At 53.0% G+C, this 17,552-nt stretch overlaps 4 protein-coding genes across 4 annotated transcripts; 3 read left to right on the top strand and 1 right to left on the bottom strand.

The window, feature by feature from the left end:
• Positions 1–176: 176 nt before the first annotated feature.
• On the top strand, positions 177–533 carry WHR41_09431 (uncharacterized protein; the record flags this gene model as incomplete). Its single annotated transcript, XM_069378034.1, has 1 exon — positions 177–533. The coding sequence occupies one exon, from the start codon at positions 177–179 to the stop codon at positions 531–533; it is 357 nt and encodes a 118-aa protein (XP_069225016.1).
• A 2,270-nt stretch (positions 534–2,803) lies between these two features.
• On the bottom strand, positions 2,804–5,645 carry WHR41_09432 (uncharacterized protein). Its single transcript, XM_069378035.1, has 2 exons — positions 4,703–5,645; positions 2,804–4,587 (listed from the first exon to the last, which is right to left on the bottom strand). The coding sequence occupies exons 1-2, from the start codon at positions 4,907–4,909 to the stop codon at positions 3,790–3,792; spliced, it is 1,005 nt and encodes a 334-aa protein (XP_069225014.1). The 5' UTR covers positions 4,910–5,645; the 3' UTR covers positions 2,804–3,789.
• Positions 5,646–6,505: 860 nt separating this feature from the next.
• On the top strand, positions 6,506–7,883 carry WHR41_09433 (uncharacterized protein; the record flags this gene model as incomplete). The annotated part of the gene is made up of 2 exons (XM_069378036.1): positions 6,506–6,701; positions 6,767–7,883. 2 exons carry the CDS (start codon positions 6,506–6,508, stop codon positions 7,261–7,263), a joined length of 693 nt encoding a protein of 230 aa, XP_069225017.1. The 3' UTR covers positions 7,264–7,883.
• Positions 7,884–11,405: 3,522 nt separating this feature from the next.
• On the top strand, positions 11,406–12,770 carry WHR41_09434 (uncharacterized protein; the record flags this gene model as incomplete). The annotated part of the gene is made up of 1 exon (XM_069378037.1): positions 11,406–12,770. One exon carries the CDS (start codon positions 11,406–11,408, stop codon positions 12,768–12,770), a length of 1,365 nt encoding a protein of 454 aa, XP_069225015.1.
• Positions 12,771–17,552: the final 4,782 nt, after the last annotated feature.

Below are 17,552 nucleotides of genomic sequence, written 5' to 3' on the forward strand. Positions count from 1 at the left end.
CTGGAATTGATCACATTCAATTCCAAGAAAAATACAATGTCTGCAGACAGTCTGCAGACAACAAGTAATTGTCTGGTCTGCTTATATAATGACTTTGCCGATGTCTGTTTGTCTGATTACGTGATCAGACAGACAGACAGTCTGTCTGTGTCTGTCTGATGAACACCCTGCCTAACATGATCGAAGGCAACTTTCTCATCGGCTTTCTTACTCCCTTTGCGGACTCTGGCATCAGCTATGGTTTCGGCTTTGTCTTTTTCGGCACAAATTTGGCCGCTGGAATCATGGTCTATTTCTTGCTGTACGAGACCAAGTCGCTTGCTCTCGAGCAGGTAGACGTCATGTACAGCCAGAAGAATCTGAAGCCGTGGCACAGCAGTGAGTGGATGCCGGCGGGTTATATTGACCGAAACAAACGCGTCCCGGAGACCTTCGAGCGTCGATGCTCGCCTATCGGTCAATCCATGGGTTTACAAAACATGCGCAAGAGTAGAGAAGGATCCGAATCGCCGCCTCCATATTTGCAGGCCTAAGCACAGGGACTTGAGGTATTTCAACAAACGAACAGAATAACATCACTCATGGGAAGTGTATCAGATAGGGAGGCGGATCTCTTCAGGGTGTTTATCTTGTGTTTTCTTTCTTTTTATACACGACATACCTACTCTAGTCCATCTTTTGCCTTCTCAGTCTAAAAATACCTCTAAGACGATTTTCTCTTATCTTCATCTTCATAGGTGAGCTGGCTATTCAAGCGAGCTGGCCAACCCACCAAGATCCATCGAAAATCTTACATTAGAACGCAACCGAAACATTTCGGACGCATCGAACAAAACGTAAACCATCATCAAGACCAAACCACCGAGCCAGCCACTTTTCCTAGCCAATATTATCCGGATAATACTATATACTGATGTCGGAAAGCGGTATAGCGTGGCATGGCACGTGCCACTTTGGAATATGATTATGAGGTAGGATTATGGGATACTGTAGCGCACTGCAGCAAACTGCATATGTGTCGCACGGCGCCGAAATTATGTACAAACTGTTCTTGAAGCCAATGTTAGTTTTCTAAATCGCCAATGAGCGCTTATTCACGTGCTCTGCAATTTTGTTCGAGTATCGTGGTAAGGGCCACCGTAAGGCTCTGCAAAGCAGCGATCAGCCGAATTTCTTCGCGCAAATCAGACCGAAGCGGTAGTCCGAAATGGCTACAGCGCGTAACGTCGAAGCTAATGACTGTCGAATGCTCGAGACGGGCACAAAATTAACCCTGGACAATTTACACAAGGTTCTAGAGCGGCACGAAGTATACAGCGCCTTGATTTGTAGCTACCATGGCTATGCGATCCGGAATTTACATGACCACTTGCGACGGTTCACCCTGGCACTACAAGAGAGAAGAATGCGGTCGTGGAGGAATGTAAGCCATAAAAACTACTCAGACCAGCCGAGGTTCCATTCCCACCGCCATTAGAAGAGCCAATCGCCACGCTTGGAACACCGGTCAAAACGTTCATCTGCGAGGAGCCGGAATGCGAATACATCAGTATCAATTGTAACGGTATTCGTATCCATTGTAACAGAGCGCTTGGCTTGAGATCTTCAGCAGAAGAGCGGGAACACTGGCATTCGGTCTGGGCGCAGACGTTCTTCAAGTCAGCTGGGCTACAACGGTACTTCACCGTTCAACATGACGATAACGAGAATAACACCGCTAGCGGAACAATTGGCAGCGCAATCCAGAGAGGTAACACGGCAGAAGAATCCGGCAGTCGGCAGGCATAGCCGAATATCGCAGACTTGACGGATGTTCTGGAAGACTGGGACATAGCAGTCAGCAAACACCAAGAAACGTTGGAGGTCGCCGACGCCGAGATCGCGAAAACTGACCTCACGCTGTGGTTCAGAAGAACAGGTTGGGCAGAGCATCTGTCTGGTAGCCATCTCAAACATTTAAGCCAAGCCAGTCGGCTGCCAGATCGAAGAGAAAGAATGCTCCAGAAGGTGGCGGAGTTGGACAGCAGTCTCATCGAATGATGCGTTAGCGGGCTGTCGACTCTGGATCATGGAGTTCGACGACGGCTTCGGAGTGCGAAGCAGGCGGAGGCGGATGTGAGGCCGCTAGCAATGCTCCAGAACAGTGGTAGCCAGCAGAGATACGCAGTGTACATGGCGAGGCTGCTCTGCTACTGTCTTAGGGTGTTGCCGGATGGCGAGAATGCGGCAGCTAGCGTTGACGCCCACCCAGATGCGGAGCGTAGCGACGACATCAGCTCCGAAAGTGGTATAGAGTACAACGGTGAAGGAAGCGACGATGGAAACGACATCGTCGAAGCCAGACCCGACGCCACATTCCAAGCCGTCGTCAACGACCTCAAAGATGCTCGTAGGTTATATCCGTGGCGAGGCAGGCAGAAAGAGCTGGCGGTCAGACTGAGACAGGCCGTACAGGATTGCTGGGAGATCGTTGAGGGATAATGCCTGTTCGCCATTATTCGAATGACCCAGCAGCACACCCGCAAGGCCTATCGCATTAAACCCCGCGGAGAAGCCCGCTTAAGTCCTTCCAGAGTATGTATAAGGATTGCCAGATCACATGCGAGCTTTGCACACGTCCTGTGCTCGCCTTCATCCTACGCAATGAGACATGCTCGGCCTTGGCGAGACTTCACAAGGGCACGCGAGACGGCTTCGGCTGCGTGACGTAGCACGCAATGACGGCGACTCTTGACACCGTTTTTTGTTTGGATTGAGGTTGGATTGATCATGTGGCTAAATATTCGCCCTTGTCCCTTGTTTGCCCAAGCAAACAAGGCTAGCAAAGAGGTTTTTGCTGCGTTGTTTTTGGACCAGTCTTTTTTTACAAGGGGCTTCTTGGAAGGAAGGAACCAGAGTAGTGGGAAAAGAAAACGTTAAAGGCGTGATGATCAACAGCGAAGAAACCAATGTCTGAGGGTTTTCGCCTCCCCTGAGAAAGCTGTGACAGCAAGCAGTTTGCAGGAGAGGAGAAAAATGAAAAACAAAACCGAATCCCAGACCGACATCAACAACTTCAGCTTAGAGTAAGGCGTGAGATAAAAGGCAAGCGTCTGAAAACAGTAGAGTAAGCTCAATAAAACGACTCATTCGAATTCCCTCCAGTTGTTCGAAGATAGTCTCAATCATGCAACTCAGCGTCAGTAAGTGCGTGGTGGTCTGGCAAAATCTGTATAAGAATGTAATCAAAATTGCTGTGGCTTCAAAGCGTGTATCTGGAGTCTGAGAGGCGGTCGCTAGCGGCGTAACAAACTGTTCTTGCAGAGACAATTCCTCAATCCTTCGCAGAACCGTAGCAAGCATCAACGTCGGATCTGCCAGTATCTGACAGCAGGCTGGGTTACATGACATTGCCTTTGATACTGCTAAGGCTCGCGACCCGGCATAGGCGAGTGGCGGGAAATGTATGACGACACTGATGCTGGTTTCAGCGATTGGGCGTCTCAAGCTGAAGCCTAAGAGGTCATGCTGGGAATGCTGCCTCTGACACTGCAGAGCGTACCGGATTTAGGGTAGCCGGTACGATTTCAGGCTCGGAGGGCTATTGCTCGGTCAGTTGTAGGTTTGGCGTTTGTTGCCAAATCCAAACCCATCAATGGACTGAGGTTTCACGCCTTATCGCAGGACACCCGCGGTCCCGACCGAATTGCTGAATCCCCAAACGAGGGCCTGCAGCTGCTCAAGGAAGCGATCGATGTCTTGAAGTTTACCCTCAAAGCAGGCGTTGGGCAGAGGGAGGAAGTGGCCGCGCTAACCCATAGGGCCAAGCGCGTTGGCACCAATTTTATTGCCGCCGCCAGCACCGCCGCTGGCGCCGTTTACGTTGCTGCCACTGTTTGAAAACGCATGGTTCACGCTAGCCGTATTCAAGCTACCGTTCGAGTTTGATTGGTTGTTGTAGCCGGTGTTGTATCTGTTACTTGACGCAACGGGGAGAGGCAGAGTGTTGCTCTGCAGCTCTCGGCCAATGTCGTAGTATGTGCTCGAGTCAATGGCACGGCGCTTGATATAAGCGAGGAAGTCATCAAGGGCTTCAATAGCGCGACGGCAGGTGTCCATGCTTTGGATGTTGTGAACGTGATCATTTGGGGTAAAAGCGGAACCGTAGCCATTGTACTGTGCCCCATTTGGCTGGTAACCTAGGTATGGGTTAATTTGATCGTTAAAACCATGGTAGGAAGACGGTGTGAGCCGCGCAGCCAAGTAAGCGTGTGGGTCAGAGGGCGAGTGCGACGGATAGTGATGCTCCCCTTCCTGTGGACCGAGGCCTCCATTGGCACCATCAGTGCGCGCGATTGCGCCAGGCTCGAGTAAGTCCATCAAGGTGCTCCTGTCGGCGTGAGTCTTCACATGCTTCTTGAGGTCCTGAGGTCGCTTGAATGCCCTGCCACAGAAGACACACTTGTGCGGCTTCAACGGCACGTGAATGCGGATGTGCGAGGTCATGTGGTCACGCTTGACGGTTGATGTACGGCAAACGCCCCATTGGCAGGTGAGGTTGAGGTTGTTTGTGCTCTTGCGGCCGATATGACGTTCGCAGACGTGATTCTGGGAGGGTATTAGCGGCCGATGTTGCAGTGAGTCATGCTTTTGAAATAAGGAACGACTGCCGACACGGTGCCGGCAACGACCCGTGTCCGAGTGTTTTAACTTGACGACTTACGTAGAGGGCATGAGCGCTGTCGCACCGCTCGTCGCATCCCTGCCACCGGCAGGTCAGCTCGTCAATCGTCGAACTCTGCGTGTTCTGCACCGGCCGCACGGGGGGCGAGGGCTGGCTGACGAGCTGCTGCACCTGCTTAGCAGAAGCTTGCCGCTTTTGTGGTACAACTGCAACATCTTCGGCGACGGTCTCCTCCAAGTTTCTCATGATGTCGCGCTGAGGAGGTATTTTCAAGACGATGCCAAAAGCGTCTTGGCGGCAATAGAACTTTCTCGGGTCGAGGCTCAGCTTGCTGAGCCAAAGAGAGAGAGCTGTCGACGCTGGAAAACAGCGCAAAGCACGTACAGAGTCAGGCCGTGACGCGTAGTGCTGTACGAGGAGATGGTTTGCAGGCACGGGAGTAGGGCGAGTGTGAAGCAACGGGATGATAGGTGTAAGCGTGACGGGCGGAAGAGGGGAACAGGTATATGAGAGCACGCGCACATTCCAAGGCAAACCAGCAGTAAGACAGCGGCTGCGGTAAACTCCCAGAAGCTACGGCCGATTTGGACTTATACTGCCCTGTTCGTTATGTATGCATGACGAACGATGAAAGGCCGCAGATGATCGCCACCCATCCGGACGCCGGGCCAGCTTGGCAGGTATTAGCTAGTGATCACCAGGCTTACTCTCGTTGGCCTGGCTGAGACCGCGTGCGAAACGCCAAGCCCCAATGCGCGCTGCGAGTTTTGCTTGTACATGGTGACGCATGCCGTCTTCGTGCTGTGAATTGGGTTCTATTGGTCGCGATCATACCGAATCGGGCACACAAGAGGTGTACTTGATGATTAACCCTGCCGCATCACTTGAATGCAACCGGAATGTATGCCATCTGCCATCACCGAAACCAAGTTTCCAGTCCGGAGAAGGATCTTCAACTTAAGACTTTTTGGGACCCAAAAGGCCATGACTGACAGTAGGAAAAGGAGCGGTCCTTGGAGCTTTTGCGAGTTTTACCACGTCTTCTGTCTACTTGTAGGGATCCTGGTCTAAAATGTCCTCAGTCGTCATTTTCGAATTGTGCAGCACAGCAAGATGGCCGGTGTTCTGATGACCAGACTTCCGATGATCAGGGCCAGCGAGGTTCAGCAGACTCGGGAGGACGACGCCGGCTTGGACGGCTTGCCCTCTGCCGCTCAAAGTATAGCTTCGCATGCGTCCCAACCTTTGAAGATGCTGTCCGATAACATTGAGCCCTTTCGAGAACAATGCTGACGCAGAATGATCCGTAGTTGGAGCTACCACTGTATTGAACAACTGACGCTTTTGCTTCGGCCGCATGCCTTTGAGTCCGCCACTCGAAGGAGCTTTCAATTGGCCGGCGAAAAGCCCTAGAGTCGGGCTTGGAAGGGCGCTCGGGCCAGATAGTGGGAAGCTTATCCCAAGCGATTTGGTCCTGAAAACCCTGCGCGAATGACGAACTTGTGGTCTGAAGTCTGTCGAGCACGCGGCTTGCCAGCCCGTTGCCTGCTCTTCATCTGTGCCGCGCTAGAAGCTACCTACAGCTCGACAGCTCCACACCGCATGCTCACCCATCGATTGGTCAGGAGCGAGCCGAATCACTGCTTTGCACCAAGCCGAGCGGCCAGACGCCACGTAACGCCCCGAGGTCATCAAGACACTGCCCGCTCAATTAAAACTATTCTTCACAAGAGCGTCCCACGAAGAGAAGCCAAATAGCAAGCAAACACGGCGGTTGTCTCTGCGCCGTCTCCATTCGCCACCAACGCCTGTGGGGGCACAGGTCGCAGCAGCACCGCTAAGATGAGTGCCAGCAGCAACGTGGTAGGATTGCACTACCGGGTGGGCAAAAAGATCGGCGAGGGCAGCTTCGGCGCAATCTTCGAGGGCACAAACTTATTCAATAATACGCCAGTCTCCATGAAGTTCGAGCCGCGCAAGAGCAATGCCACACAACTTCGTGACGAGTACCGTTCCTACAAGATCCTCGCGGGGAGCCGTGAGTACCTTACTGATCAAATCACGTGACCCGTGGCGAGCTAACATGAAGTGAACGTTATGCAGCCGGTCTACCGAACTTATACTACTTCGGCCAGGAAGGCCTGCACAATGTGTTGGTCATTGACCTGCTTGGCCCCAGCCTAGAAGAGCTCTTTGACCGTTGCGACCGCCGCTTCTCTATTAAGACCGTCGTCATGGTCGCCAAGCAGATGCTGTCGCGTGTTCAGACCATTCACGAGAAGAATCTGATCTACCGCGACATCAAGCCTGACAACTTCGTCATCGGCCGCCCCGACACGAAGTCGCAGAACGCTATCCACGTTGTTGACTTTGGTATGGCGAAGCACTACCGTGATCCCAAGTCGAAACAGCATTTTCCTTACCGAGAGCGGAAGTCGTTGAGCGGAACGGCGCGTTACATGAGTGTCAACACTCATTTCGGCCAAGAGCAGTCGCGACGAGATGATCTGGAGGCGCTAGGCCACGTGTTCATGTACTTTCTACGAGGTGGTCTGCCCTGGCAAGGCTTGAAGGCGGCGAATAACAAGCAGAAATACTAAAGCATTGGCGAGAAGAAGCAGACGACCGCTATTAAGGATATATGCGATGCCTTCTCAGAAGAGTTTAGCCAGTACCTATGGTACGTACGGGTCCTAGGCTTTGAAGACACGCCTGATTACGACTACTTGCGTGGCCTCTTGACGAAAAGCCTTCAAACCAGAAGACGGCGAGTACGACTGGACGAAACACAACAGCGGCAAACGCTTGGACATACCGCAATGCGCATCGCAATCACAATTGCACCATAAGGGCGTCAACCCTTCCGCAGGAGACCTCAAAGCAGGCGCCGGCGCCGGCCAACGAGCATCACGCGCATCCATTGCCCAAGACCGATTCAACGCTATCCTACCCAGACTAGTGGCTACCCGAGCAAGCGATTCCAGACTATCTCGGGAGCAACCTGGAACAAGCCACAACAGGGCGGACTTGGTCAAGCGCAGGAGTAACGGCACGCAACTCGAAGCGTCCGCGAACAGCATTACCGTGCCGCATCCCTCCATTTCAAACCTCGCTGGAGGGCTGAGCCAACCGCAATTTCCGAGTCAACGGCAGGACTCGGGTGATGTCGCGCGGCAGCAACGACAAGTACAAGAGCAGCAGCAGCAGCAGCAGCAGCAGCCGCCGGAGCCCAAGGAGACGGAATGCTCTATAGAGCAGCTGATGCTGAAGGTGCTGTGCTGCGGATAGGATCCTCTGGGCTAGCATAATGACAAAGATACGGGTTGGTCGTGTCATCCTTCGACCTTGCACCGTTTCCATGCTCGTGAATCATCATTTCATGTGGACGGCTGAACTCTTTTCTCCAGAGTCCATGACGGGTGAAAGGTGTAGGAGTTGAGGCGGTTTGGCTGGTAGAGGCGTGCCTCTTATGACTCATCGAATACGCGGCGCTGCTAATCTTGAGCTCCACGACTTGTCACGGCCAGGAAGCTTCGATGATGCATGCCTGTTGCCTGCTGCATGTGGCATTGAAGCGCTCCTACTCAGATATGCTTCTCCAGAACGCTAGACGCTCCTGCAGGTCACTCATTCGGCCGCATTGTGCCCTTCTGGGATGCATCGCCCACCACCACGAAAGCCCTTCCAGCACTGCAGAAGCTTTCGATCACGATTACAAATCATGCGGTATTTTCCGCTCAAGCAGACTTTCAGAGCACAGAGCCATGCACCTCACTGAATGCTCCTTGCACTGCAAATTGCACAAGCGATAACATCCTTCCCCATTGCAAGGTCTCGTGTATCTTCTCGACTGGCAGGTCGATGGCCTACTCTGGCGACTTGTAGGAGGCCTACCGAAATGGTTCTTCGGCAGCAGCCTGTACGTATGGGCCGGGTAGGACAGTGTTCGTGCCACTACTGCCTCGGGGCCCTTGCTGAGTGTCTCCAGTAGGAATATAGGCCTGTAGGGGTTTCTGTTTGAAATTGTCGCTTATGCGGCTTGTGCAAGAGGACGAACTTGGCCGTGCGCCACCTGTGGGGAACGTACTTTCAGGTCAAGCGACGCCTTATCAGGCGCTACGATCACCTTGCCAGGCACCGGCCACAGTTTGGGCAGAGACAACTGTGATCCTGCAGTCCGGGTGCTTGTCTAGGCCTCAACTGGGTTATCGCCGTCTTCACTTCCTCCAACGTCAGTTTCGGCAGTTTTATCTTCAGTAGTGCCCTCCGATACTCCACAAGTTTTCGGATTCCCCAGATTATCTTAGCTCTCCCCTATTCTGATCCAGGAATGAGACCTAAATTAGTAGAGGCCGCAACGCAATCTTTCGACAGTTGGTTGAATGCTGATCGAAATCTTGCAACCATTCACTGCGGATAAGGACGAGCAGAAACGTCATCCTTGAAGTGATAGCACCCTGCTGCCATCTTGCACCTCTTTGCTAGCTTTTTGTAGGCCGCTCTACACACCTCTGCTTTCACTGTCTCATCAAGAATTTCCTTTGCCAGGTATGCTTGAGGAAATCCTTTGCCCTTTGCACAGTCGAAGCCCGCGCATGTCTTACTTCGTTGATAAAGCTTGCAAGCTTTCTTTCAAGCTCACCTTGAAGGCCCTCAATTGGTGCTAGATTTGGTGAATTGCCAGGACGGTTCACAAAAACAATGCCTTGCTTTTAGAAATCATGCTGTGGAAGCCGGCGAGCCATGAGATGAGGTCCTTGGTCGTCTTCCTATATAACCATCCTCCTGCATGGATTCTGTCAACCAGATCTCACGTTAGCAGGGGAAAGGAAGCTTCCTGTACACCTCGAATGCATAACACACAATATTGAGCTTCTTAGTCCCTTGTTCGGGGGCGCGATGATGATAGGGGAAGAGGCACTCTGAAATGCAGGCTTTTGGGCCACCATTTTCGTCAGCATTGGCACGCATGCAAAGGCGTCGGATCTTGGCCTGCGTGTTCGTCCAAGTGAGATAATGATGCTCGGGCGTGCCGTAGATCCTTGCATTTGCACGCTGCTCTTGGTTGATCTGTTCTCGCCTGTGCATTGCATTCATCAGGTTGACGCTGCGATCCCTCCGAAGTCTGATCTTTGAGCTCTCAGACAGTCCAAGGCCTCTTCACTGCGCAGCAATCGCCACAGGCAGCAGCTCACTGCTCGAGCTTGAACCGCGTTGCGGCGCAGCGTTGGTACGAGCTGGTGTTGATGGGTAGGGTGATATGTTGGTTGGGAATACCGCAGAAGTGGTAGGCCTTCCCGTAGCAGCAGATGATAGTTGCCGCCGCTTCAACCTCAAATAGACACGCCTGACGCTTTGAGAAGTTCGTAGCACTAAGTTCGTTACGTCTATATGCGCGGTGAGATGTAAGGGCTCTTTGTTCGTCTGGATTTGCTCTGCATTGCGTTTTGTCTTGCAAGATGTTATAGACCTGCTGGGTGCCGAGCGTCTGTATATGACAATATATATCGTCCAGTTTCTGGCGCCCCCTGAGATGACGGTTGGCTGGGTCGTGCATGGCATGATAGGGATGTTCTTGAACACCCCTGCGGACAGTAAGGGATATCTCATCGGCGGGAGCGGCTCGTCTTGGTCTGCCGCTCCGTGCTAGAACAGTGATGGCCTCTTGTAGATCTGCTAGATCTGGGGTGGCGCTGAGCGTTCTGGCAGTTTGAATAAGGCCATTTACAGTCAGTCGATCTTTTCACATCCAGTCTCTGCACGATCTGTTCTGTGGCATATTGAGGTCGAATGCGTATGCGATAACGCAATGGCGCTTTCAGAGAGGAGTTTCAAGACCTCTTCCCATCGTGTATTGAGAGCACCAGTACGGTGGTTGTGGTGTTGTGACGGCTCAGAATGCTTGAGGATCAAGCTTGCTCATATTGCAGTGACGGGTGGTTCCGATCCTTTGCCGAATTCGAAAACTTTGGGAGAAGCAGAGGGTAACTGCTTGCGCGCAGTCTTGGGAAGCGCCGTCGAGCCCGCGGACCACTTCGCCTAGAAAAAGCCAAGGAACTAGTTGTGGCGCCACCAGGAGAGATGCGTCATGAGCGTACCACTGCCTGCGCAGTCTATTCAGCCCATCTTCACCGCGCATGGGGTCGCTTGGCCGACGTGATCGCTGTCGGCTCCAGCGCGGAGCCACCCACAACGCCTGCGTGCTTGATCATGTGGGGCGACGACAGGGTGTTGACATGACCCTGGGCAAGATGTCATTCGTTGTTCTAGCTTGTCGTCGGCGAGGGTTTCATCCCCGTGGAGGGGGCGGCGGCTTATGCCGAGCTCCCTTGAATTCAGATTTTAGCGTGTCTAGCGGCATAGATCATCTTCCTCTGGGGCCTCATGTGAGCTCACTAACTGACGTTTGCCCGTTTCTGCTCCTCGCTCCGCTGCACCGCACTTGCTATTTCCCTTGATAAACTCAAGCATATTGTGGTCGTGTCGTGTATGCAATCTCCACCTAGGTCGCGATTATCCAGCACCACGAACGACACTCGGTTATTTTGTGGAGGTTGTTGAACGGCGCAACGCCAAACCGGTTGAGCAGAATCTAGCCGGTCTTGAGGATATGCTTGCTGCGCGTAGCCGTCCACCTTTTCTGCTATGTCCACTTCCTGACCTGCACCCAGCTCTAGCAAGCTTCGCACACATACACACTTCACAGTAACCGTCGAACCAGGCGTGCGATCGCCTTAGCGCAATGGAGACATACAACGGCCACGTCCGCACACCCGCGGACGCAATTATTCTTTTTGAGGCATGCCATATCGGCCTGCTTCCCCGTGTGCAGCGACGTCTGTCAGAAAGGGAGAGGCAGTTAATCAAGTCTGGCTCTGTCTTCGTCTGGGAGGAGAGCGAGGCCGGCATTCGTAGGTGGACAGACGGAAGGTCATGGAGTGCCAGCCGCGTGTCTGGCAGCTTCCTAACCTACCGCGAAATGGAGGGCAAGCGAGGTGTCAGCACCTTTGAGAATAGCGCTCCTTGCGAGTCGATGCAGAACGGTGCGGAACAGGAGTCGGACGGCGGTTTCGATGGCTACCGCTATAAGCCTGACGGTCTTGTGAAACAATCCTTTTCGATTACAACCAATGACGGCCGGCACATGCACCTCATCAGCTATTACTCGCAACCCTCGCAAGCAGGACAGCGCCCGGTGCAACCCACAAACGACCCTCAACTCCATCACGTTTGGACAGAGAAGGGCATATACTCGGGATCGACTATCCACGGGCAGAGCACCGTCCCTGCCGTCATTGGCGGCCCTATGGGCTGGCCTGGCTACATTCATGCTGCACACCAGCGTTCCATTTACGGTTGTTCTTCGTACGACTACGCGCCTCCACACCCGAGTGCCTGGTCTCCTCCTGGCCCCATGCGCAAGCCACCTCCTCACCCTCACTATGGCCCGTATTATCACCACCCGGCCTTTGGACACCCAATGCAACATCCACCCCAACCTGCCAAAGGACTTAACTCTTGCGAGAGGCCACAACCTCACGCCATATGCTCTGTTCTTCCTCTACCTCCTCACTACGACCGTGGTCCGCCGTCGCCGCCACCAGTCGGCGGTTTGCTACGAGACTACCCTTCGCGATACCACGGTCGCGGCTCCTACCAATCTCCGCCCATTAGCACTCCAAGTTTCCCTTCGGCCTCCACGGCCGCTCCTCCGCCCTCTTTGACCGCCCGCCCTGCACCTCCTCCGGTCAAGAGGCTTGAGCGTAAGGAGGACGACCGCCACGACTCGACAGAAACCCAGCTTAAATCGCAGGCCCGGCCAACGCCGGAAACGACCTCGCAGCACTCCACCGCTGCCACGGCCTCAACTCCTTCCACCACCAACTCTACCGCCTCCAGTGCCCGCGCTGGACAGAACATCCCCAGCATCAACCTCATGCTCAAAGCGGGTGTTAACGGCCAGCCAACCGTTCGCTCCAGCAGCTGCAGCCCGAGCGGCTCCGGGCGCATGGCATCCGACATTCCCATGCACAAACTCGGCTTCGAGGCGGACAGAGATATGCAGGCGCTCCGCAATCTCGACAAGTCGACATTCAAGGCATACTAAACGCTTGGAGTCGCGGGGTTGAATTCTTGTTGATAGATGCTGTTTCCTTGCTTTGCACCATTAGAGAAGGCGTCGCTGCATTTGCTCATTTGCCTCTTGATGTAGCTGTAAAACCGGCCTAGGTCAGTTTCGCCGATGTCCCGTTTTTGCAATGATATATTCCATGCGTTTCATGGAATACAATCTTTCATTTCGTAATTCGAGATTTTGAGCTCTACTTTCTCAATCACCCTCTTCATGTCTCAAAGATGACAGTTGAGATGGCTTCCGGTCTATCTTCCTCCCTCTACCACTCTATTTATGCACTCCTTTACCTTCCCTCTTCACTGATATGCGCGTCACTGAGTGAATGAAGAGCCGGTCCCAACATATCTCCAATGGCTGGGTGTCGTAAATGTATGAGATATACATAATTGCCACAAGCCAAACACAACAGCAATCTATATCCAGCAAAATTCAGTATTTGGAAACAGAAGCGGCTTTCTTTTCTCTAAAATGTAATTGTATAACGTGCACGATAAGCGAGCTAAACATCAAACAGCAACCCGCCGGACGGAGAGCACACACCTTCACGTGATGGTGAGAAGCTGTGCAGTGAAGCCAAGTCCGCTACAAGACAGCCTGGAGAGCAATGAGCCCACGTGGCAGTCTCGCAAAAAGCCATGACTTGACGACTCCTATCCATCGCAACGACCGACTCGGTCGGCATGGCCGCCCACCTTGCCTTCCAGCCGTCGGTAAAACCTCTGCACGACACGACAAAGCCTGCACGCACCGCGCGACGGCAGGCAACAAAACCTTACCACCACCCACACCGACAGCGCCGACTCCTGATCGGAAATGCGCAATAGTCGGAAACGACGCACACGATGTACAAGAGCGCAATGAGCCTACCAGCTGTCGCAGGAAGATCAGTACATCGGCTCATGACAAGAGATGAGTCACATCGGACAAGACACGCAGCACGAGCGCCTGATGGGCTTGACCAGCTAGCGACAGGGTGTTCATCAAACAGACACAAACAAGCAGCTTGTTTGTTTCATCACGTAATCAAACAGACAAACAGTACTTCGGCTGTTACGTAAGCAAACTAAACAATATTCCTCTGTTTGTAACTTAGACTGTTTGTAGATTTTTGGTAGAGATCGCGGTTGACTTGGCACAGAATATCAGCACGCAGAAGTCGAGTCTTCTACCCTAATCCTAACCCTTCCCGGACGCATTCGATGTGGTGCCGCTGCCGGGTGTTGCTAGCGCTGACGCGCCACGTGCGACGCGCGATGCGCGACGCGGAGATGTCGCGCGGTCTGTCTATTTAGGCAGTCCGGCGGCTTACCACTACCGTCTGACGGAGCCGTTATCGTCATGGATATCTTCGCAATGTCAGCGGACCTAGAAGACTCAGCAGCTCCGCATACCGCTCTGTTGCCGAATGCCCGGCGGAACGAAGGTGGTCTACTCCTCGCCGGTGCGAGTTGCAGTGGCTATACACCTGCTCCGCCCTCCAAGAAGCCGCGGGGAAGCTGGATACGGAAACATGGGGAACTTCTGATACGAGACAGTGACCTGAGCCCAGTGTGGCTTTGTACACTATGTCATGGCGACTCTGTACATCACCCTGTCAAAGAATACATTCTGCCTGTCGTCTCTACAACACTAGCGCAGCGTCATATGGAGCGACACGGGTTCGACCTTTAGGGTCGGCCTATCCATCGGGGGCAGAAACGTCGGGCTGGCCCTATGCTCGAGAACGTTGACCGTCAGCATACGGCCGATAATTTGACCTTCAACGACAGTGGCTGGATTGATGCTTTTGTACGCTGAACCGTGATGACCAACCAGTCCTTACGTCAAGCAAGCTCGCAATCACATTTGCGGTTACTGATGTTCCAAGACCCTCGCGTGGAGAGTTTGGTGCCAAGTAGCGACAACACAGTGCGAGAATGGATTATGCAAGCAGCGTCCGATGCCAAAAGTACGATCGAGAAGTCACTGAGGCGGGCAGCCAGCAGCATAACGATATTCTTCGACAATTGGACCGCCAACAACGGCCTTGACTTCCTCGGTGTGATCGCGCACTATCTAGACGCATATCTGCATCCGCGTGCGATACTTCTTGGTCTGCGAGATACCCGTGGATCGCATAGCGGTGAAAGTATCGCAGAGGAGATTTTACGTCTGATACATGACTACGATATCGGCGAGAGGGTGCAGTATTTCATGTCAGATAATGCATCTGCGAATGACCGAGCGATCAAGGTCTTATGCGGGAGTCTGGACATTGATCCGGGATCTCATCACTTGCGCTGCGGGGCCCACATTATCAAAATCGTAGCTAAGGCGGTGCTCTACGGTATCGACGCTGAAGCGCTCGAGCCGGACGCGCATGAGGAATCCCTCTCAGACAGCCACGATATAGCAGCGTTCGAAGCGATTGTCCGCTCTGTCCCATCCGAAGAAGCGCTTCAGACATGGCGTCGCAAGGGCCCCGTCGGGAAACTTCATAACCTCGTCAAGCACATCCATAAAACACCCAAACGTCGACGTTTCTTTGGAATGAAGCAGAACGTCGATGCTCATTCTGACGATGGTCGGATCTATCGGGTGATCGTGAACGGTGGCATCAGATTATATAGCAGCTGCGACTTGATCGAGCGTGCCTTGGAGCTCCGCAATGCCATCGAGCTTTACCAAACCCATTTCCGATCGCTCGGGACTGCGATCGATTGCCCGCCTTGGATTGTCTGGACGCGGGTGACTGGTCGCAGCTGCAGCAATTGCTTCAAGTGCTGCTCCCCTTGAAGAGTGCCTCCTTACGCCTCCAGAAAGATATTGATACGAAGCACGCGCTGTGGGAGCAGCTTGCGACGTTTGACAGCTTACTCATTTAGTTCGAGCAGCTCAAGGAGAGGTGCCGATACGAGCCTAAAGCCACATGAAAATCACGCGTCAGCCTCGGTTGGAAGGAGCTCGATAAGTACTATAGTCTGTCAGATGAGACCTTCGGGTACGAATGGCAATATTCCTCCATCCCCACCTGAAGATGGCTTGGTTCGAAAGACATTGGGGATGCCGACCGGCGTGGATCGATGCTGCCAGAGATGCAATCGACAGAGCATGCGCGCTTGCAAAGGCGAGATGGCCACAAGATGCGCAGAAAGCTGTTTCACTGAATCCGGTAGAGCCGACAATAAAATCTGAGTCGAGGTTCGACGAGTATAATACACTGCCACAAGAAGTCGACTCGATGGATGATTTACAGCTCTATAGGCGGGAAGAGCGGACATCGGGACTGTATTCGCCACAGCCGCTCGACTGGTGGCGTCAAAACCATACAAGGTTTCCTCTCTTACGCCATCTGGCGTTCGAGTTCTTCGCGATACCAGCGAGTGCCTCAGCGAACGAAAGGACGTTCTCGATTGCTGGTAACTCGGCGGGCAACGATAGGCCACGGACGCTGTATGAGCTTGCGGAAGCGCAACAATTATTGCGTAGCTGGTATGACGAGGGTACAGCTTGAGGCGTTCGCGACGCCTGCTCACCATGAAGGGACTATTCCTCCACCCACCACACCCTGCCTACATATGCCAAGATCGGAATGATGTCTTGGCAAATAACACAAACAGACAAATAAATCGAGGCCATTCCTCAAACAAACAGACAAAACGCTCAGGCTTAGGTAATCAAACCAAACATTCTCTGAAATCTTGTTTGTTTGTTTGAAGAACACCCTGTTCTCAAGGTTGGCGGTGTCGATATTTTGCTCATGGTCCCTAATGTCGTTCAAGAAACCCCCCTGTCTCTCATACTGCGATGGCACATAGAAGTACAAGTGAATCAGGCCCTGCTTCTTGCTGACTATCGATTGAATGGTTTTCGAGAATGCCGGTTGCCGTGGGCGGGGAGGCGCGAGCCTGTGGAAGAGCATGCCTCAGCCAATCAGCACCCTCCAGAAATTTGCTTGTATGCGTAAAATCCATCGTGGCCGCGCCTTGGCGGTATCGTCTAGATTGCAGCCGGGCTGAAATTGGTCGAGAAGCCTCAAAAGGGAGGAAAAGACGAACGCTTTTTTTCCTTTAGACCGGCCGCGTGCATCATGCTGCCGCGACTCTCAATATCCGCCTACTCCATTCATGAGCTCCCCTGTCGCAGCAAGCCTCTTCGGCCAACGAACGAAAGCAAGACCTGGAAGCTCGCACGTGATGTCTGTCATCTGCCTCAAGCTAATAGGACATTGGTCGGTCTCATAAAGACGAGTGGAGAATGACGTCCAAGACCCCTGTTCTGCTCAAGCAAGTGTTTCACCTATCGGCGAGGCAAGATGCGCTTTGTCGTGTGTTGACTGCAACGCTAATACAAGCTACGAACTAGCTAGATTTGATTTTGGTCTACTAACGAACGACAAGAAGTGCAGGCTCGGGACAAGGAAGGACGTTCCGGATCGTGGAAGCTTGCTGCTTGCGATATCGTGTGTTGACAAGTCAGGGTAGAGTTAACAACTGAAAAGCCAGAGCACGCATCATTGTGAAATGAAATTGTTGGAGATGCAGTCCCTTCCTGGGTAAGCGTGCGCATCACGCCACTGCTTTAGGGTGCCACATATATACAGGCCTTATCTCAGTAGATGGGGTGAATATACACACCTCACCACGCACGTGTCCTCCAACAGAAATGCGCCGCGTGAAATGCTGCCTAAGGATGAGTGGCATGTGAAGGTATGGAGCGACTTGTGCGACGACATAGCCGTGCGTTGCTAGCCACCCAATGCGACATTTGTGCGGA

The sequence above is a fragment of the Cladosporium halotolerans genome (assembly GCF_011745625.1).
Source record: "Cladosporium halotolerans strain TM138-S3 chromosome Unknown Sca102, whole genome shotgun sequence".
NCBI lineage: Eukaryota > Fungi > Ascomycota > Dothideomycetes > Cladosporiales > Cladosporiaceae > Cladosporium > Cladosporium halotolerans.

Coding starts and splice junctions, on each gene's coding strand:
- WHR41_09432 (XM_069378035.1), bottom strand. CDS start 4,909: ATGAGAAACTTGGAGGAGACCGTCGCCGAAGATGTTGCAGTTGTACCA. Junction 4,588..4,702: donor ACAGCGCTCATGCCCTCTAC/GTAAGTCGTCAA, acceptor ATACCCTCCCAG/AATCACGTCTGCGAACGTCA.